This window comes from Diplotaxodon limnothrissa, linkage group LG15 (assembly GCF_057381915.1).
Source record: "Diplotaxodon limnothrissa isolate DT_005_m linkage group LG15, D_limnothrissa_male_GT1.1, whole genome shotgun sequence".
Lineage (NCBI taxonomy): Eukaryota > Metazoa > Chordata > Actinopteri > Cichliformes > Cichlidae > Diplotaxodon > Diplotaxodon limnothrissa.
This window is the reverse complement of record NC_140610.1, coordinates 40,428,354-40,442,338: the sequence shown is the minus strand read 5'-3', so window position 1 is coordinate 40,442,338 and position 13,985 is coordinate 40,428,354. Positions and strand designations below refer to the sequence as shown.

Below are 13,985 nucleotides of genomic sequence, written 5' to 3'. Positions count from 1 at the left end.
CTGTGAAGAAAAGCAGTTGATACAGGAGCACCATCAGAATGAATGGAGCACACACAGATAATACACGTGCTGTATGCAGACACTTTCAGTGTTTGTGGTTGTGCACAGATGTGCATACTACATAGATGCACCCCCCCACACACACACAAACTCTGAGAGTAATCACTAATCCTCTTATGCACTTGAACCTTGAATTGTTTTGGCAGCCGATGCTATTTATCACGGACTTATATGACTCACCAATGAGAGGAATAAATCATGACTGAGGGAGACAGAAGGAGAGGAAGTGAGTTTGACAAACAATCCACGAGTGCGTTTCGACGCGATTCCAACTTTCCCGGACAGTTCGTCGCACTTCATGAAAATGTAGATTTCTTTTGCTCCACATGGCCCAGTCACAGGGATACGTAGCAATATTTCACAGTAATTGCACTACAAATGGACAAACAAAGGCAGGGCAGTGCGCATTGCTTTGATGGTTAAGGGTCTTCCAGAAGCCCAGTGGAGATTATGTTAATGTGCTCAAAGACGCTCATCAGAACTCTCAAGGGCACTCTGACAAGTATGATGAAAAGCACAGAAAGGCATCTTAAATTTAGATTCACTGAGAAACTGGGTAGTTGAAAAACAGCATCTCTAAAATCGCACACACAAGACAGTGTTCGGTATCAGCGATCATTTTATGTATCTACTCCCTGAGATGTACGCGCTATAGACGAAAACTACAGCTGCTTGGCGCTATTTCAACAGGGTTGGTATTTTGCATCTTAAAGCTACAGTGTGTACAATCTCACCACTAGATGTCAGTATATTGCAGATTGCAGTCAACTGAATTCCGTTTTCTTCACAACCCTAGCTACGGTGGATGTTGTAGGACAAGCAGTTCTGGCCACCATTCATCTTTAGTGAGTTTAAACTATCAGTCAGCATTTTATCTCACCTGGCGCCCATGTGTTCACTATAGAGGAGGCCGTGAAAGTTTGTAAAAGGAGTCTTGATACGAGTCAGCAAAGCTCACTTCTGTCTGATGACAGAGAAACGGAGGTGAGCCGATGTTTTTACCCCCGTTAGCCGACATTAGGACCTGCTGTTCTTGCAATGTCATTCTGTCATTTTTGCAATGTGAAATTTAATAAAACTGTTTTTCAAAAGCAATTAGGACACATTAGGACTTTCAGGACACTCAGCCTAACGTTAGCTGGCATAATGTTAGTTTATAACCAGCTGTTGTTGTTTTTTTAGCTAGCTCGCTGTCAGCTGCACTGGGACAGGAGGGTCTCACGTCTGATCTGCTGACAGTAACTAAGTGTAACAATGTCAGGAACAAATAAGCATGTTTATGAATGTTTTTGTGTGTTAGAGCCCTGAATTCAGTTCAGGTGATAAGGCTTGAGGTGAGGAGGAAGCGGATGAGGTGGAAAAGAGGAAGGAGGAGTAGAAAGTCATAATGAGCTAGATGATTAAACGTTAAATGGTCATATACAACTGAAAGAGCTGTTTGTGATCTGTAAGTAACTCACTTGGCCTATATGTTTGTAGCCTGTCTCTAGCCAGATACATACAAGGCGATTGTGAAGAATGGCCATCTCTGACACTGTACTCAAGGTGGTGGCTTCTTGTGAATGAAGTTTATGGGAATGCATCAATTTAATAGAAAACGTAATTACACAATCACTTTTATGAGTACAGCATTTTTGTTTTCTATTAAATAACTACTTTTAACTAATAATCCACTTTTTTTTCCCTAAATAATGAAACACAAAGACCTACTGATGAGCAACAGGCCAATAAAGAGCAGATCCAAACACCCACTGAGCTCAGCTCTTTTGTTATGACTGTGTGTGTGTGCTAGCTGCAAACTGCTTTCTCCCCATTAATCAAGACCCAGGCTCTAAAGGTTGAACTTTGACCTTTAGGATCAGTGACAGATGGAGGCCAAGATTGTGTCCCATCACATTATTAGTTCATACACACAAGCTAAGAGCTGAGATGCACCCATAGCAGTGGTCATTTAATCCCTGGCTCACATTTTGCAGCCTGAAAGCTGCATGCCCTCTCACAGTCTCTCTGTTTATTTGTGACAGTAAACTATTTAAGGGGCCTGTGAGTAGCCACACCAATCAGAGACACTTTGCTGCCATGCAGCTAATTGAAAAACCAGCAATCATCCTTGAGATTTAAGTGTCCCACACGTAGAGGAATTTTGTTTATAAGCAAGATGCTGTGGCTTTAAAGACGCTGATTAGCATGAATAAATTAGATAGCTTATCTTTGAATTACATGGCCAGTGCAGCTCTCCCATTGAAGATTAATTGCCTCTCACAAGGTATTTCGAAAAGTTCATTTTCATCAATTGATTTCCCTTAATTCACGAAATCCCCAGAAGTGCATGAAATTGGTAACAAGCTCTCCATAATCACGCTTTGTGCATCGTTAACCTCACTGGCAATTACTCATCATATGTATTGGTTGTGACATTTGCGGAAGCATGTTATTTTTGCACCATTAGGTCATGACAGGATTATTATCATAAAGTTATGGTTAATTACAAGTTGAATAGAAACGGTGTCTATAGTTTCCTCACATTGCTGCACAGGGCAAAGCGTGTTCTCAGCATGTTTGATTTTACTTTCACAATTCTTTTTGTCTTTTATCGCCTTGATCATCTCACCAGCTCCCAAATTAATGACTCGTGTGTTATTAGAATAAATACACACAGTTTGCATGAAATACTGATAAAGTCTCAACTTCAACCTCCTGATAACAGAAGTCGTTCTGTCTAATAACACACCTTCGACGTGGTGAAAATTGTTTCGCTCTATGACTCCGGCGACGTCCATACATTGCAAGTGCATTTTGGAGGCTTGAGGTAGAATTGTCCAATGTTTGTCCGATTCTTTCTTTTTCTCCAAGGCTATCATCGCCTCACCAGTGTGTTATTGTTACCACGGTATTGGGGTCATTTCTGTTTCAGTCACACACGAATGATGCCTCGAAGCGAAAAAGTGGGCCACTGACATAAACTGAGAGGAAAAAAATAATAACTTCAGGCTTGCAACTAAAGTAATTGGCATAGATTTCACTGTGAGAATGTATGCCAGGTGCATTAACAGTGATCCAGTTATGTGTAGGTGCTTACTGAGAGTCAGCAACAAAACACAACCAGGTCACATCGACGGGAAAGACACTATCTGCTGCAGATGTAGTAGAGAGTGCACCTATGTTACAAAATACTCGACTTGTGTTTGTTTCACACATGCCAGCTTCTATCTGTATAGTGTCGCTACTGACATACAGTAAGTCATCATACTGTACCGCCATTATACACTGTCACCAGGCCCTCAAGCGAATTCGTGCAGTACATTAATCGGGTAAATCACTGGATTCATCATACTTAATGATACCATTATGGAATAATGTTCATCATCTAATGTGCACTTGCCAGGAATCTATTTGTGTCTTCAGCTATTTGCTGTGTGCTGCAGCTCCTAACGTCCTAATCCTTTATTAACCTGCCCAACATCGTAGCCACGAGGAGATCTTAGAATATGAAGAGATGCCAAAAACAGACAAGCAATAAGGGATGATGAGGTTTTATGTCTTGGTACTGCCATTCCACCAGTTAGTCCACCTCCTCAATTGCTGCTGGGCTCAAATAAATGGAAAGAAAAAGAAAACATCTCTTTTTCGGGACGTTTTTATTGCTTTTTATTATTGCCGTATGGCTGAGCGTGTGTTTTTGCTTTATTTTTTTCTGTTGAAAATTATTGAGATTGATATGTTTAATAACACTATGTGTCACGGTCTGGCTGGCAGACCGTGGGGATGTGGGGAAAGGAGGACCCAAAACGCAGACTCTGCGATGCAAACAGTGCTCTTTATTCACAGTGAAAAACTGTAAACACAATAACTCCCCGTTGCTCCCTTGAACCCCGTGTGCGTGCTTCCCTCCGACGTCTGTGCTCGTGCTCCCCGCTGTTGTGTTTCCGCACACCCCGTGCGTGCTGCCTTTCTGGACCACTCTTCCTCCTGCAGGGAAACCATAGAGGCAGCCGTCAACACTAACCCTCGGCGGGCATATACGAACAACACAGACATATGCTGACACACTAACTTGGTACGATAACTCAATGATCCCGCGCCGGTGGGAGCTCCAACACTCTCCTAAGTAGCTCCCCCGACGAGCCCTGATCACCAACAGGTGTGGCAGGAACTTCAGGTGTGGCCAGTCCTTCGCAGGGCCACACCTATCAGGCCTGCAGGTGGCTGTGCTCCATCCTCCAGCCACACCCGCAGACATACACACGTATACACCCACACCCTGCCTATACATACGAGTGGGACACAGACTAACACAGCATTGTGGAGAAAACACACATCACCAAATAATAATAATACTAACAACAATAACAACAGTCAAAACTGGTCACGGACCCCCGAGTCCTCCAGAGCCGGGTCCGTGACACTATGGGAGTTCAGCAGTTGATGTTGAAGCTAAAACTAAAGCTACTTTCAAAGTTTATAGGATTGGAGTCACGTATGGTATAACATTTGTTTAAAAGCACACAGTGCAAGCCTGTGGCACACACAAAGGTACAAACACACTAAAAAAGAATGGCATTAAACTGTCATTATCTGAGGAATCCATTGAAAACAGACTGAGGCAGGTTTTTGTGTCGTTGTTGTAATTCAAGTGGTCTGCATTTTCACTTGGCTGTTTTTACAGACTTTATAAAATCCATCTACCCCATTGCATCATGGGGTAGATGGGACAAGGGTGTCTGGTCCTGTGAGGGATGTGCAAAACACAGGGAACTGTTTCAAGTTCACAGGGAACTATTTGATTACCTTTGACCCCAAACTGCTCAAGTTCTTGCAGACTTCTGACATGCTAGCTTTGAGGGCTGTCGTTTATGCCTGACCTTCTGTTCATGTATTATTTGACGACTTTTTTTAACAGCAGTAGTTGTCTTTGACTCTACATATTTGTCCTGCGTATCTAATCTTGCTGAGTCGGACACATTTTATTGTACGGCTCGTAGTTATAGTCCTGTATTAAACTTAATGACGACTTCTCGATATTCGATAATCATTGCTAGTTCTTGTTGGCTGATCTGCAAGTGCATTCCCTTCAGATGAGATGCTGCTGCATTTCATTAGCCAGAGTGTCCGTGTAGGTTCTCGGGCTTTCGTGTCATGGTAGTCTGAAGAGCTTGAGTTGAAAGCTATGGCGTTATTTTTGTGCCACTATTCTGAGCGGACGTAAAAAAAAATTGAGCGCACGTAAAAAAAAAATTGCAGGTGCAAGTGTTGCATTTTGAGGAGAAATTTATTTTGAGCTTACAAAAGCTGAATTTGAGTGAACAAAATTCATTGCTGCGTGCAAAAAACGTATTTCAGTGTTTGCGCTTATCCATATACACACACAATAGCACCCCCTCTCGCTCAGTTTTTTCATTTGCGCTTGCTCGCAATGTGTTGCTTGCACTCACAACATTCTCTGCTTCGTACGCTCAACTCTCTGTACACCGTTATAAGTGTGCCACAAAACCAACCAATCACAGACTTGGTTTCAAAAATTCTGATTGGCTCTTACGGTCTCCAATCAGCTGGCTAGCTACTGCTTTCCGGAAACACTGTCCGAAATGTAGCTAAATCCAGCTAAAATCTCTTAAACCCCAATTTGCGGATAATATCTTTAATCATTTTATTTTAAAATATATTATTTTTTAAGACTATTGTTGGTGTAGTAGAATGTAGTTGCATCATACAACCATGCCAACTGACTAATTTTTCCAAATTATACTTGAGTAGCTCTCTTTTATGTCGTCGAATACTGAATAGCAGCACGAAAAGAGCATGTCCCGGCCACATGTAAGTAATATAAAATCATTTTGTTAATTATTATTCGCTTGATAACTGACGTTAGCTAATTTGCAAACTATGCAAACTTGAAAAATGATGTACCTCATGTAGTTTGTTTTATGGGTTGTTTATTTTTGTCTGAGATACATCATTTCATTGTACTTGTCCATGTTCCTTGCTGCTTTTAACAGGACATACTGAGACAGCAAATGATGCATAGACTCCTCTCTAAACTGAAAGCTGCTTTAAACCAACAACCACTAAATCTGGATTATTTGGAGTTCTTGACTCGTCATGAGCTTGTTCTGTTTGAATCTTTCTCTCAGCAAATAGGCGGTCTGTCAGAGATTACAGAGGCTCTACAAAACGTTCATCATCTGGTTCAGTGTGAAATTAACATCAGCTCTGTGGCCATTATTGAACTGGAAACAGAAGTTGGTCTGGGACCTGGCCACCCCAAAATCGTACTAGAGAGAGAAAGACTCAAGAATTTGTTGGACATTCAGCTGCCAGTCAGCTGCATTGCTAAATGTCTTGGTGTTTCAAGAAGAACAATCTACAGGAGGATGCAAGAATTTGACTTGTCTGTGAGAGGAACATACAGCACAATGAATGACCAAGAGCTGGACAACATCATATCGGCTATCAAAAATCAGATGCCAAATGCTGGCTATCGAATGGTTCAAGGACATTTGGTTTCTATGGGTCTCCGTGTTCAGTGGTGGAGAATGATGGCCTCCATGCATCGAGTTGATGCTGTAGGGATCTTCAAACGGATCACAGAACTAGGCTGTGTTGTGCGAAGAAGCTACTCGGTGCGAGGCCCTCTCTCCCTGGTCCACATAGACACAAATCACAAGCTAATAAGGTAAAATACCCACTTATATAGCTCTAACACAAGTTGGGCAGAAAGATGCACGTTATACTTTAAATCTGCTTTAATCAACCTTATCTGATAGGTCTTTCAGTGTATTTATAATATTTTAAAAAGCACTTGATAGAGTAATATTAAGTAAAAGGAATACAGGATGTGTAACAAAACCAGCAATATTGTTAATTGTAAATTTTCTTGAGCAATTATTTACACTTTGTATATCGATATTTTCCATGATAACAAGCCTATCAACACATAATATGTTAAGTGCTATTTAGTCTCATTGAACTTATAAACATATAAAAATGTTGGTATTATTTTCAGCACACCTGACAAGTGTCCAGTTTAAGTCAGTGGCAAGTGTGCATACTGAAAAATTTATTTTCAATGTCTTACATGTTCTGCAAATCAAGCCTTAGTGAGATTGTTTTCCCTCTGAAACAGGTACAATGTTGTGATCTTTGGTGGAGTGGATGGCTACTCAAGGAAGGTAAAAGTGTAACTGTTATGTAGAATATTTGGTAGTTTTGAAATGAGAGCTTTATTAGGTTGTTTTTTTATGAACATCAATTATTCAGCAAGCCAACATAGTGGACGATTTGCAATTATTATTTTTTTAAATTTCTAATCAGTTCTTTACCAAAAAAGGTTAAACTAAAAGGCCATTTTCATTTTTTGATAAGTACTACCAATATTGATGTATAGACTACTCAAGCTTTGAATTATGGTTATGAACATAGAACCGTACAATATTCCTTGAACACTTATTATGAAACTGCATTATTAACTGAAAAACTATACATGATCTGAAACCAGATCTTTAATTTTCCATTTGTTTTTACTGCAGGTCCTGTACTTGGATGCAGCAACTAACAACAGGGCAAAAACTGCATTCTCATTTTTCCTGAGATCAGCCCAGCTTCACGGCTTGCCATCAAGGTTTTATGCCCTGATTTAATTTATATGCTAGCAACAAGTATCATTAAAGAAAACTTTAAAAATTCCTTAAAAATGTATTTTTATCATAGGGTTAGGGCAGATCAAGGAGTAGAAAACCTGGACATTGCACATTTCATGTTTGCCACAAGAGGAACAGGGAGAGCGAGTTTCATATCTGGAAAGAGTGTCCACAATCAGAGGTTAGTCTTTTGATGTTTTTTATATTATTATTGACTGCATGGGTAGATTGTTGTAGCAGTTCTGATATTGATTTGAAGCATGAAATACCTGAAATCCAAATTCAAATGTATTTACAGAGTAGAACGACTTTGGCGTGATGTCTGGATTGCAGTCACTAGCAAGTACCATGATATTCTTCACTCACTCGAGGAGGATGGCCTGCTTGACATTTCAGATGTCATTCATCTTTTTGGTGTCCACTACATCTTTGTCCCTCGACTCCGAGCAGATCTTGTCACCTTTGTTGGAGGATGGAATAATCATCCCCTCAGGACAGAAGGTGGTCTCACTCCTGAACAGCTCTGGTGTATGGGACATCTACAAGAGCTGGACGAGGGCGAGAGACTTGAGGTACCAGCTCATAATCTGATTTTTTTTTTTTTTTTTTTTTAATTTAAATGTTGAATTTCAAAATTTTAGTTAGCAGTTAACTCTGCTCTTCTGAAATTAACAAATTAAAACACTTGCAGCACATCTGGGAGATGCTTCTGGTGATTTTATACATTCTTGCTTATCAATTACCACTAATCTAAATTACAGTAAGAAGAACATGAAAACAAAGGCATTCTTTTTAAATTGTTGTATTTTAATGGAAAAAACGCTTACACAAAATAACATTCCTCCCAAAAGTACCTATTCTGGAATAATGACCATTATATATGTTTGTGGATTTGAAGGAGCTTCGGGATCCAGGCATTGACTGGGAGAGTGCTGTACTGCAAGAAGAATCTAACAGCACAGTTGTGGTTCCTGAAGTTGAATGCCCACTGGATGAGGAAACCCTGGAGGGGCTTCAGAGAACTATTAATCCCTTGGAACATTCTGAGTCACACGGTCGTGACCTGTACATACAATTCTTGCTACAGGTGTCAAACCAACAGTGACACTTAACATGGACGTGAAAGTCAACGTTCTTTTAAGTTCTCAAATACTGGATTTCTTTGCTAAAACATTCAGATTACAAGTAGACAAGCAAACAAAGCACTTGCTTATTATCTATCAACGTAGGACCCTACACAAAGTTTTGAAGTCTTGTCATTTTCATGAAACGGCTACGAACATCTTAACAGCTAATGTTTACAAACATTTTTACTCATTTAGTTTCCAAATTACAAGACAACAATGTGTTAAACTCTGTGGAATCCACCACCATATTTAACTGCTGCACTCATTATGGTTTTAAACACTGTGTAAGTGTCCAGATGCTGCACTGGAAAAGTCACAGTACAAGTGCATGCACTCACAACTGGGTAACAAATGGAGTGATCTCCCAGCCGCTCCTTACATTCATGGTCAAACTTGCATGTTATTTTGAAATGTCTCTTTTCATCAGGAAGGATGGGAACATGGGACTGGCCGGTCATCCACTGGAGCACATGGTGGACAGCAAGAGACTCTGATTTTTCACCACCTGCACCGCCTGTGTTTCCATCTGTGATGTTTGAAAATGTTTCTGAAGTCTTTTCTAAATAAAAAGCAATCTGGATTACAATGTTTTAAATTAACAACTAAGAATACTTTCTAGTGCCCTGCATGTTAAAGCAAAAATATTTAACAGATGCATACGGTATATATACAATACTATAGGTATATACAGCTAATACTATATAGTACCTGATACTTCAATCTCCTGCAAGAAATCTTGCAAAAAATTTATGATCTTCCTCTCAGTTCTCTCCCTAGATGTCCCTTTTTCACTGAAATGTGGTTGGCAGCTCATCATAATGAAATCAGCGTCTGGCTGTAAATAAGGAAATAAAGTAGATTATATTATAGATATATTGTTCATTCAAAACTAATAAATAAATACAGGATAACTACAGTACAGATAAGTGGACTGTCTTTGGATCAGACTGAAGCTGCTATGTTAATACTTACTTTGAGGATTTTCCCAGGAACAAACAAACTGTGGCAAGCTTCAGGATTTACAGCCATCAGGTTCACAAGACCATACAGTTCCATGCCCTTTCGGAGCTGCTGTAGCATTGGAATCAGTCTTGTTGTAGAGTGTAAGACAATAGCACTTAAAAAAAAATAAATAAATAAAAAAAAAATGAAAAACTAGTTGGGGGGGGGGGGGGTTAATGATCTCTCTGATTTTTTCTCCCTTACCGGATCATGCTTTCCTTACTATCCATCTTTATCTGGTTTGTGTATCCACAGCTGACAATTTCATCAGCCCACATCATCAGAGACTGTATGTCTGCTGCATCTTCAACCTGGAAATGTATAATGTGAAAGAGGAAATACAGAAGGTTAAAAGTGTTTAAAAACACCATACTCATAATATATCATGTGCCAGAGCTAAACCAGGTGCTCACTTTGCGGATGAGCAGGGAAGATTCCACATCTGCAACATCCTCCTTAGACAGACAGCTGAAATCAACCTCTCCTGAGCAGAGGAAATTGTAGCACCATTCTTTGAAAAAGGCAGGAGATGGGCCTCCTTGGGCGAGGCTGACTGCAATTATTTCACCAACAGTTCTGTGTAGACAAATGATTATAATTCATTTTCAGGTAACATTTACAAAAATATCGGATGCGTATTAAATGTAATACACAAAGCTCGTATGTAACCAACCTGAAGTTTTCATTATCAAGATCGGTCAGAGAATACTTGGGGTTTTTGCCCTTGTTCTCAAGTCCTTCAAAGAATCTGCTTTCAATACCTGAAATCATGTCTTTCATACAAAAAATATCCGCATTTTTAAGTTATCCATTATTTATTGACACTAGGACAAAACAGGTAATAGGCAACTCACCACTCAAAAACTCTTTCCTAAGTGCTCCTGTATCCACGCCTGCCTCTCCAATGAAAACCACCCTAAGAACACTGGTGGGAGATGCAGCTTTTTTTCTCTGCCACTGGAGAATGCCTCTGTCTGGAAGGTCTTCTCTGTCCACACACAACTTAAATTCTGTTGTGGTGTCGACTTGTTGTTCAAGGCAACGCAATACATCTTCCACGCTTAACAAAAACAGGGTAGAAAACATCCTAAGCTCTCAAAGAAAAATAATCATCTTTAGATTAAAAGAGGCTACCACATTAAACGTGATTAGAAATTATTGCAGCATGTTCTGTGCAACAACCTTTAACAATAATTTAAAGTAGTGTGATCATAAAATGTTTTATATGAAATTAAACCCCAGGTATTGTGTAAAAGATCTTACACATAATTTTAACAAATGGTTCTGCATAATAGTGTGTATATGAATTATAATAGAGCAAAAAGTACCTGTCTGTTGTGCATACTGAAGTTTGAGCTGGTGTCCCTGTAGTTTGGTCATTTTCTTCAGGCACCATGCATTGAAAGCTGATGACAAAACAAAGTTTAAAAAAAATAAAATAAAAATACATATGTTTGCGTGGACTGTTACTGATTAACATTTTTTCATAAACGGCTGAAAAAAGATTACCTATCCCCACACAGACTCGCATGGACTGTGATCTCATCTTCAGGAAAATCCTTAGTGCATATTGGACAAATAACCTACAATTCCAAAAATGGGTACATGTTAGGCATAGTGGGAAAAAGATCATTACCGATACAAAATTCATTGTAGTTACTATGGTTTTTAGTAATGTGCTAGGTTTACCTTGCATTTGCTTTTCACAATGCATAACTCCGATTCCTGCTGAATCAAAAAACAGTAATTGTGATACTATATTATTTAATCAAAATTGCTCATTTTGATTTCATCAAAATTGTCTCACCTCATCATCAGTCTCATCAGGAGAGAATTTTCCTTTGCACGTATTGATGTGTACTGCAAGCATCTGCAGAGGCATAACTTCATTACACTGGTAACATATCTTCTTTGGCATCTTTGAAAAGTGCTGTGAGTCGGGAGGTAGAGGAGATGTGTCTAATGTTTCCTGAAGAGGTACTATGTAAAAAGTGGATTTGCCACCTCCTGACACAGCTTTCAGTGTTTTGACAGAATATCCTTCTGTTTCAGGTGGAATTACAGTGAGCTTTCGTCGACCACTGCCACCTTTATTGACAGAAAAATAGCATAAACAATCAAGCAGCAAAAGTATCAACTACATAATCATAATGCAGTATGAGCACGCAAGAATGCCAAAAAAATACATAAAAACTGAATTAACAACAAACCTGTTGCCTTATGTAAGAGCCATCCTCCACAAAGATATTCCATTTTTGGAAAGGTTTCTTCCAGAAGTCTAGAAATCTTAGTTAAAAACACTGTTAAGCAGAATGGAACACTAAATGGACTGTGGCATATGATTCAGGCTAAATGCGTCTGCCAATGACTGATTTTAATACTGACTACACAAACTTACCTCTGCATGGTCACCATCTTCTGGAAGAGACACTGTTTGTCTCCCCATGCCAGCTTGTAGGAGTTCAAGCTCCTCAGCTGGCAAAGGTGTGTAGGATGTGTTTTTTGACAGCAAATAAAAACTGAGGCCTGTGGTCTTACTGCCTGCCTTAACAAGCTGCTTAGTAGATGTTAAACATCTCTTTTTACCACGGCTCAAGTGTGATTTGAAATATCCTGGAAATGATCTGTGGGATGAAAATGCATGAGTTTAAAAAATGCAGTGTTGCATAACATAAGGGTTATTGTTTAATAAAGTTATTAAATATGACATCAGTCCTTAATAGCACATTTTAATTTAAAAATCAATGTTGATAAATCCACAAACCAAATAACTTTAACAGAAAAGATTGCAAAAAGTTAAAATAAAAAAAACACACAAAAAAAGCAAAAACCTTGTCATCTCTTGCTGGATAGTCAGATTTCTAGGCTCCGGCTGCCCACTCTCTGTTGGCCTCCCTGAAGGATTTGTGGATATGTTGTTAAGCAGCAAAGACACCAGATTTCTTACTGCTGACTCAACTGCACCATTACCCTAAAAAACATGATTAGGATACACTGCCTCAGTAAGACAACTACGCTGGTAATTACCCATAAGGCTAGCTTAAACTCTACAGCTGCATCTGTAACTACAATTTCACAGCATATTAAACAGAAAGGACAGCAAATTACTAAATTCACACAAAAAAAATTAAACTCACCTGATACTGTGGTGTAGTATTATTGGAGCCATTGTTTGATTCTGCCATCTCTTCTTTAGCTGCAGAGTAAATCAAAAATCCCTCTATCTGCAAGAAGCGAGGCTGAGTGGACAGTGTTTCCGGTGTCCGGAAAGCAGTAGCTAGCGAGCTGATTGGAGACTGTAAGAGCCAATCAGAATTTTTGAAACCAAGTCTGTGATTGGTTGGTTTTGTGGCACACTTATAACGGTGTACAGAGAGTTGAGCGTACGAAGCAGAGAATGTTGTGAGCGCAAGCAACACATTGCGAGCAAGCGCAAATGAAAAAACTGAGCGAGAGGGGGTGCTATTGTGTGTGTATATGGATAAGCGCAAACACTGAAATACGTTTTTTGCACGCAGCAATGAATTTTGTTCACTCAAATTCAGCTTTTGTAAGCTCAAAATAAATTTCTCCTCAAAATGCAACACTTGCACCTGCAATTTTTTTTTTACGTGCGCTCAATTTTTTTTTACGTGCGCTCAGAATAGTGGCACAAAAATAACGCCATAGAAAGCAACTGGACTTCTTTTTTAGGTTCTTGAAGACATTTCAACTCTCATCTGAGAGGCTTCTCCAGCATTGAAGGCTAACTGAACACTGGCCAGACTCTTTAAAAAAAGAAATAGCAGCAGTAGAGTAAGTGAAGAGCCTCCAACACTGCCACTGCTGAAAAACACAAATCCAGTAGAATAAATAAATAAAAAACATCCCATACATACATTTATTTAATAATCTACAAGAGACAGTGCCTCTATCGACCAGCACTGTGCATGACCTTCTTCACAGTTAAATTTCATGTTAAAGTAGTGCTGAAAAGTAGTACAGCTTCTTGTGCAGAATAGATTTAGACAATTCATAGGTTTGGTTATATGGTCTTATGGTGAGGACCCATTCAGACTGTTCATACTTAATTTGGGGACATAAAATTAAAAATCTTTTCCAAACTATGTGTGACAGCTTAAAAAAGAAAACTGACCCAGATGACCCATTTCCCGTGCTG

The 13,985-nt window shown here is 39.4% G+C and overlaps 3 protein-coding genes across 3 annotated transcripts in view; 2 read left to right on the top strand and 1 right to left on the bottom strand.

Annotated features, from left to right (window-relative positions):
- The window catches only part of negr1 (neuronal growth regulator 1), a 174,476-nt gene that overhangs the window by 65,534 nt on the left and 94,957 nt on the right, over positions 1-13,985 (top strand). The gene's annotated exons all lie outside the window — the stretch shown is intronic.
- LOC146618002 (uncharacterized) lies at positions 5,756-9,304 on the top strand. Its single transcript, XM_085371988.1, has 7 exons — positions 5,756-5,874; positions 6,057-6,733; positions 7,184-7,229; positions 7,587-7,678; positions 7,768-7,878; positions 7,996-8,269; positions 8,596-9,304. The coding sequence occupies exons 1-7, from the start codon at positions 5,860-5,862 to the stop codon at positions 8,800-8,802; spliced, it is 1,422 nt and encodes a 473-aa protein (XP_085228114.1). The 5' UTR covers positions 5,756-5,859; the 3' UTR covers positions 8,803-9,304.
- Positions 9,046-13,056, bottom strand: LOC146618001 (uncharacterized). Its single transcript, XM_085371987.1, has 15 exons — positions 12,964-13,056; positions 12,658-12,797; positions 12,225-12,450; positions 12,037-12,112; positions 11,634-11,914; positions 11,516-11,554; positions 11,336-11,409; positions 11,155-11,232; positions 10,681-10,886; positions 10,500-10,599; positions 10,240-10,402; positions 10,031-10,137; positions 9,797-9,941; positions 9,533-9,659; positions 9,046-9,383 (listed from the first exon to the last, which is right to left on the bottom strand). Exons 1-15 carry the CDS (start codon positions 13,009-13,011, stop codon positions 9,046-9,048), a joined length of 2,148 nt encoding a protein of 715 aa, XP_085228113.1. The 5' UTR covers positions 13,012-13,056.

Excerpts from the sequence above, each read along its gene's own strand:
- LOC146618002 (XM_085371988.1), top strand. Across the intron at positions 7,230-7,586 it reads TGGATGGCTACTCAAGGAAG|GTCCTGTACTTGGATGCAGC; the intron begins GTAAAAGTGTAA and ends TTTTTACTGCAG. Across the intron at positions 7,679-7,767 it reads CTTCACGGCTTGCCATCAAG|GGTTAGGGCAGATCAAGGAG; the intron begins GTTTTATGCCCT and ends TTTTTATCATAG.
- LOC146618001 (XM_085371987.1), bottom strand. The coding sequence starts at position 13,011 with ATGGCAGAATCAAACAATGGCTCCAATAATACTACACCACAGTATCAG. Across the intron at positions 11,410-11,515 it reads TTGTGAAAAGCAAATGCAAG|GTTATTTGTCCAATATGCAC; the intron begins GTAAACCTAGCA and ends TTGGAATTGTAG. Across the intron at positions 10,600-10,680 it reads TAGGAAAGAGTTTTTGAGTG|ACATGATTTCAGGTATTGAA; the intron begins GTGAGTTGCCTA and ends TTTGTATGAAAG.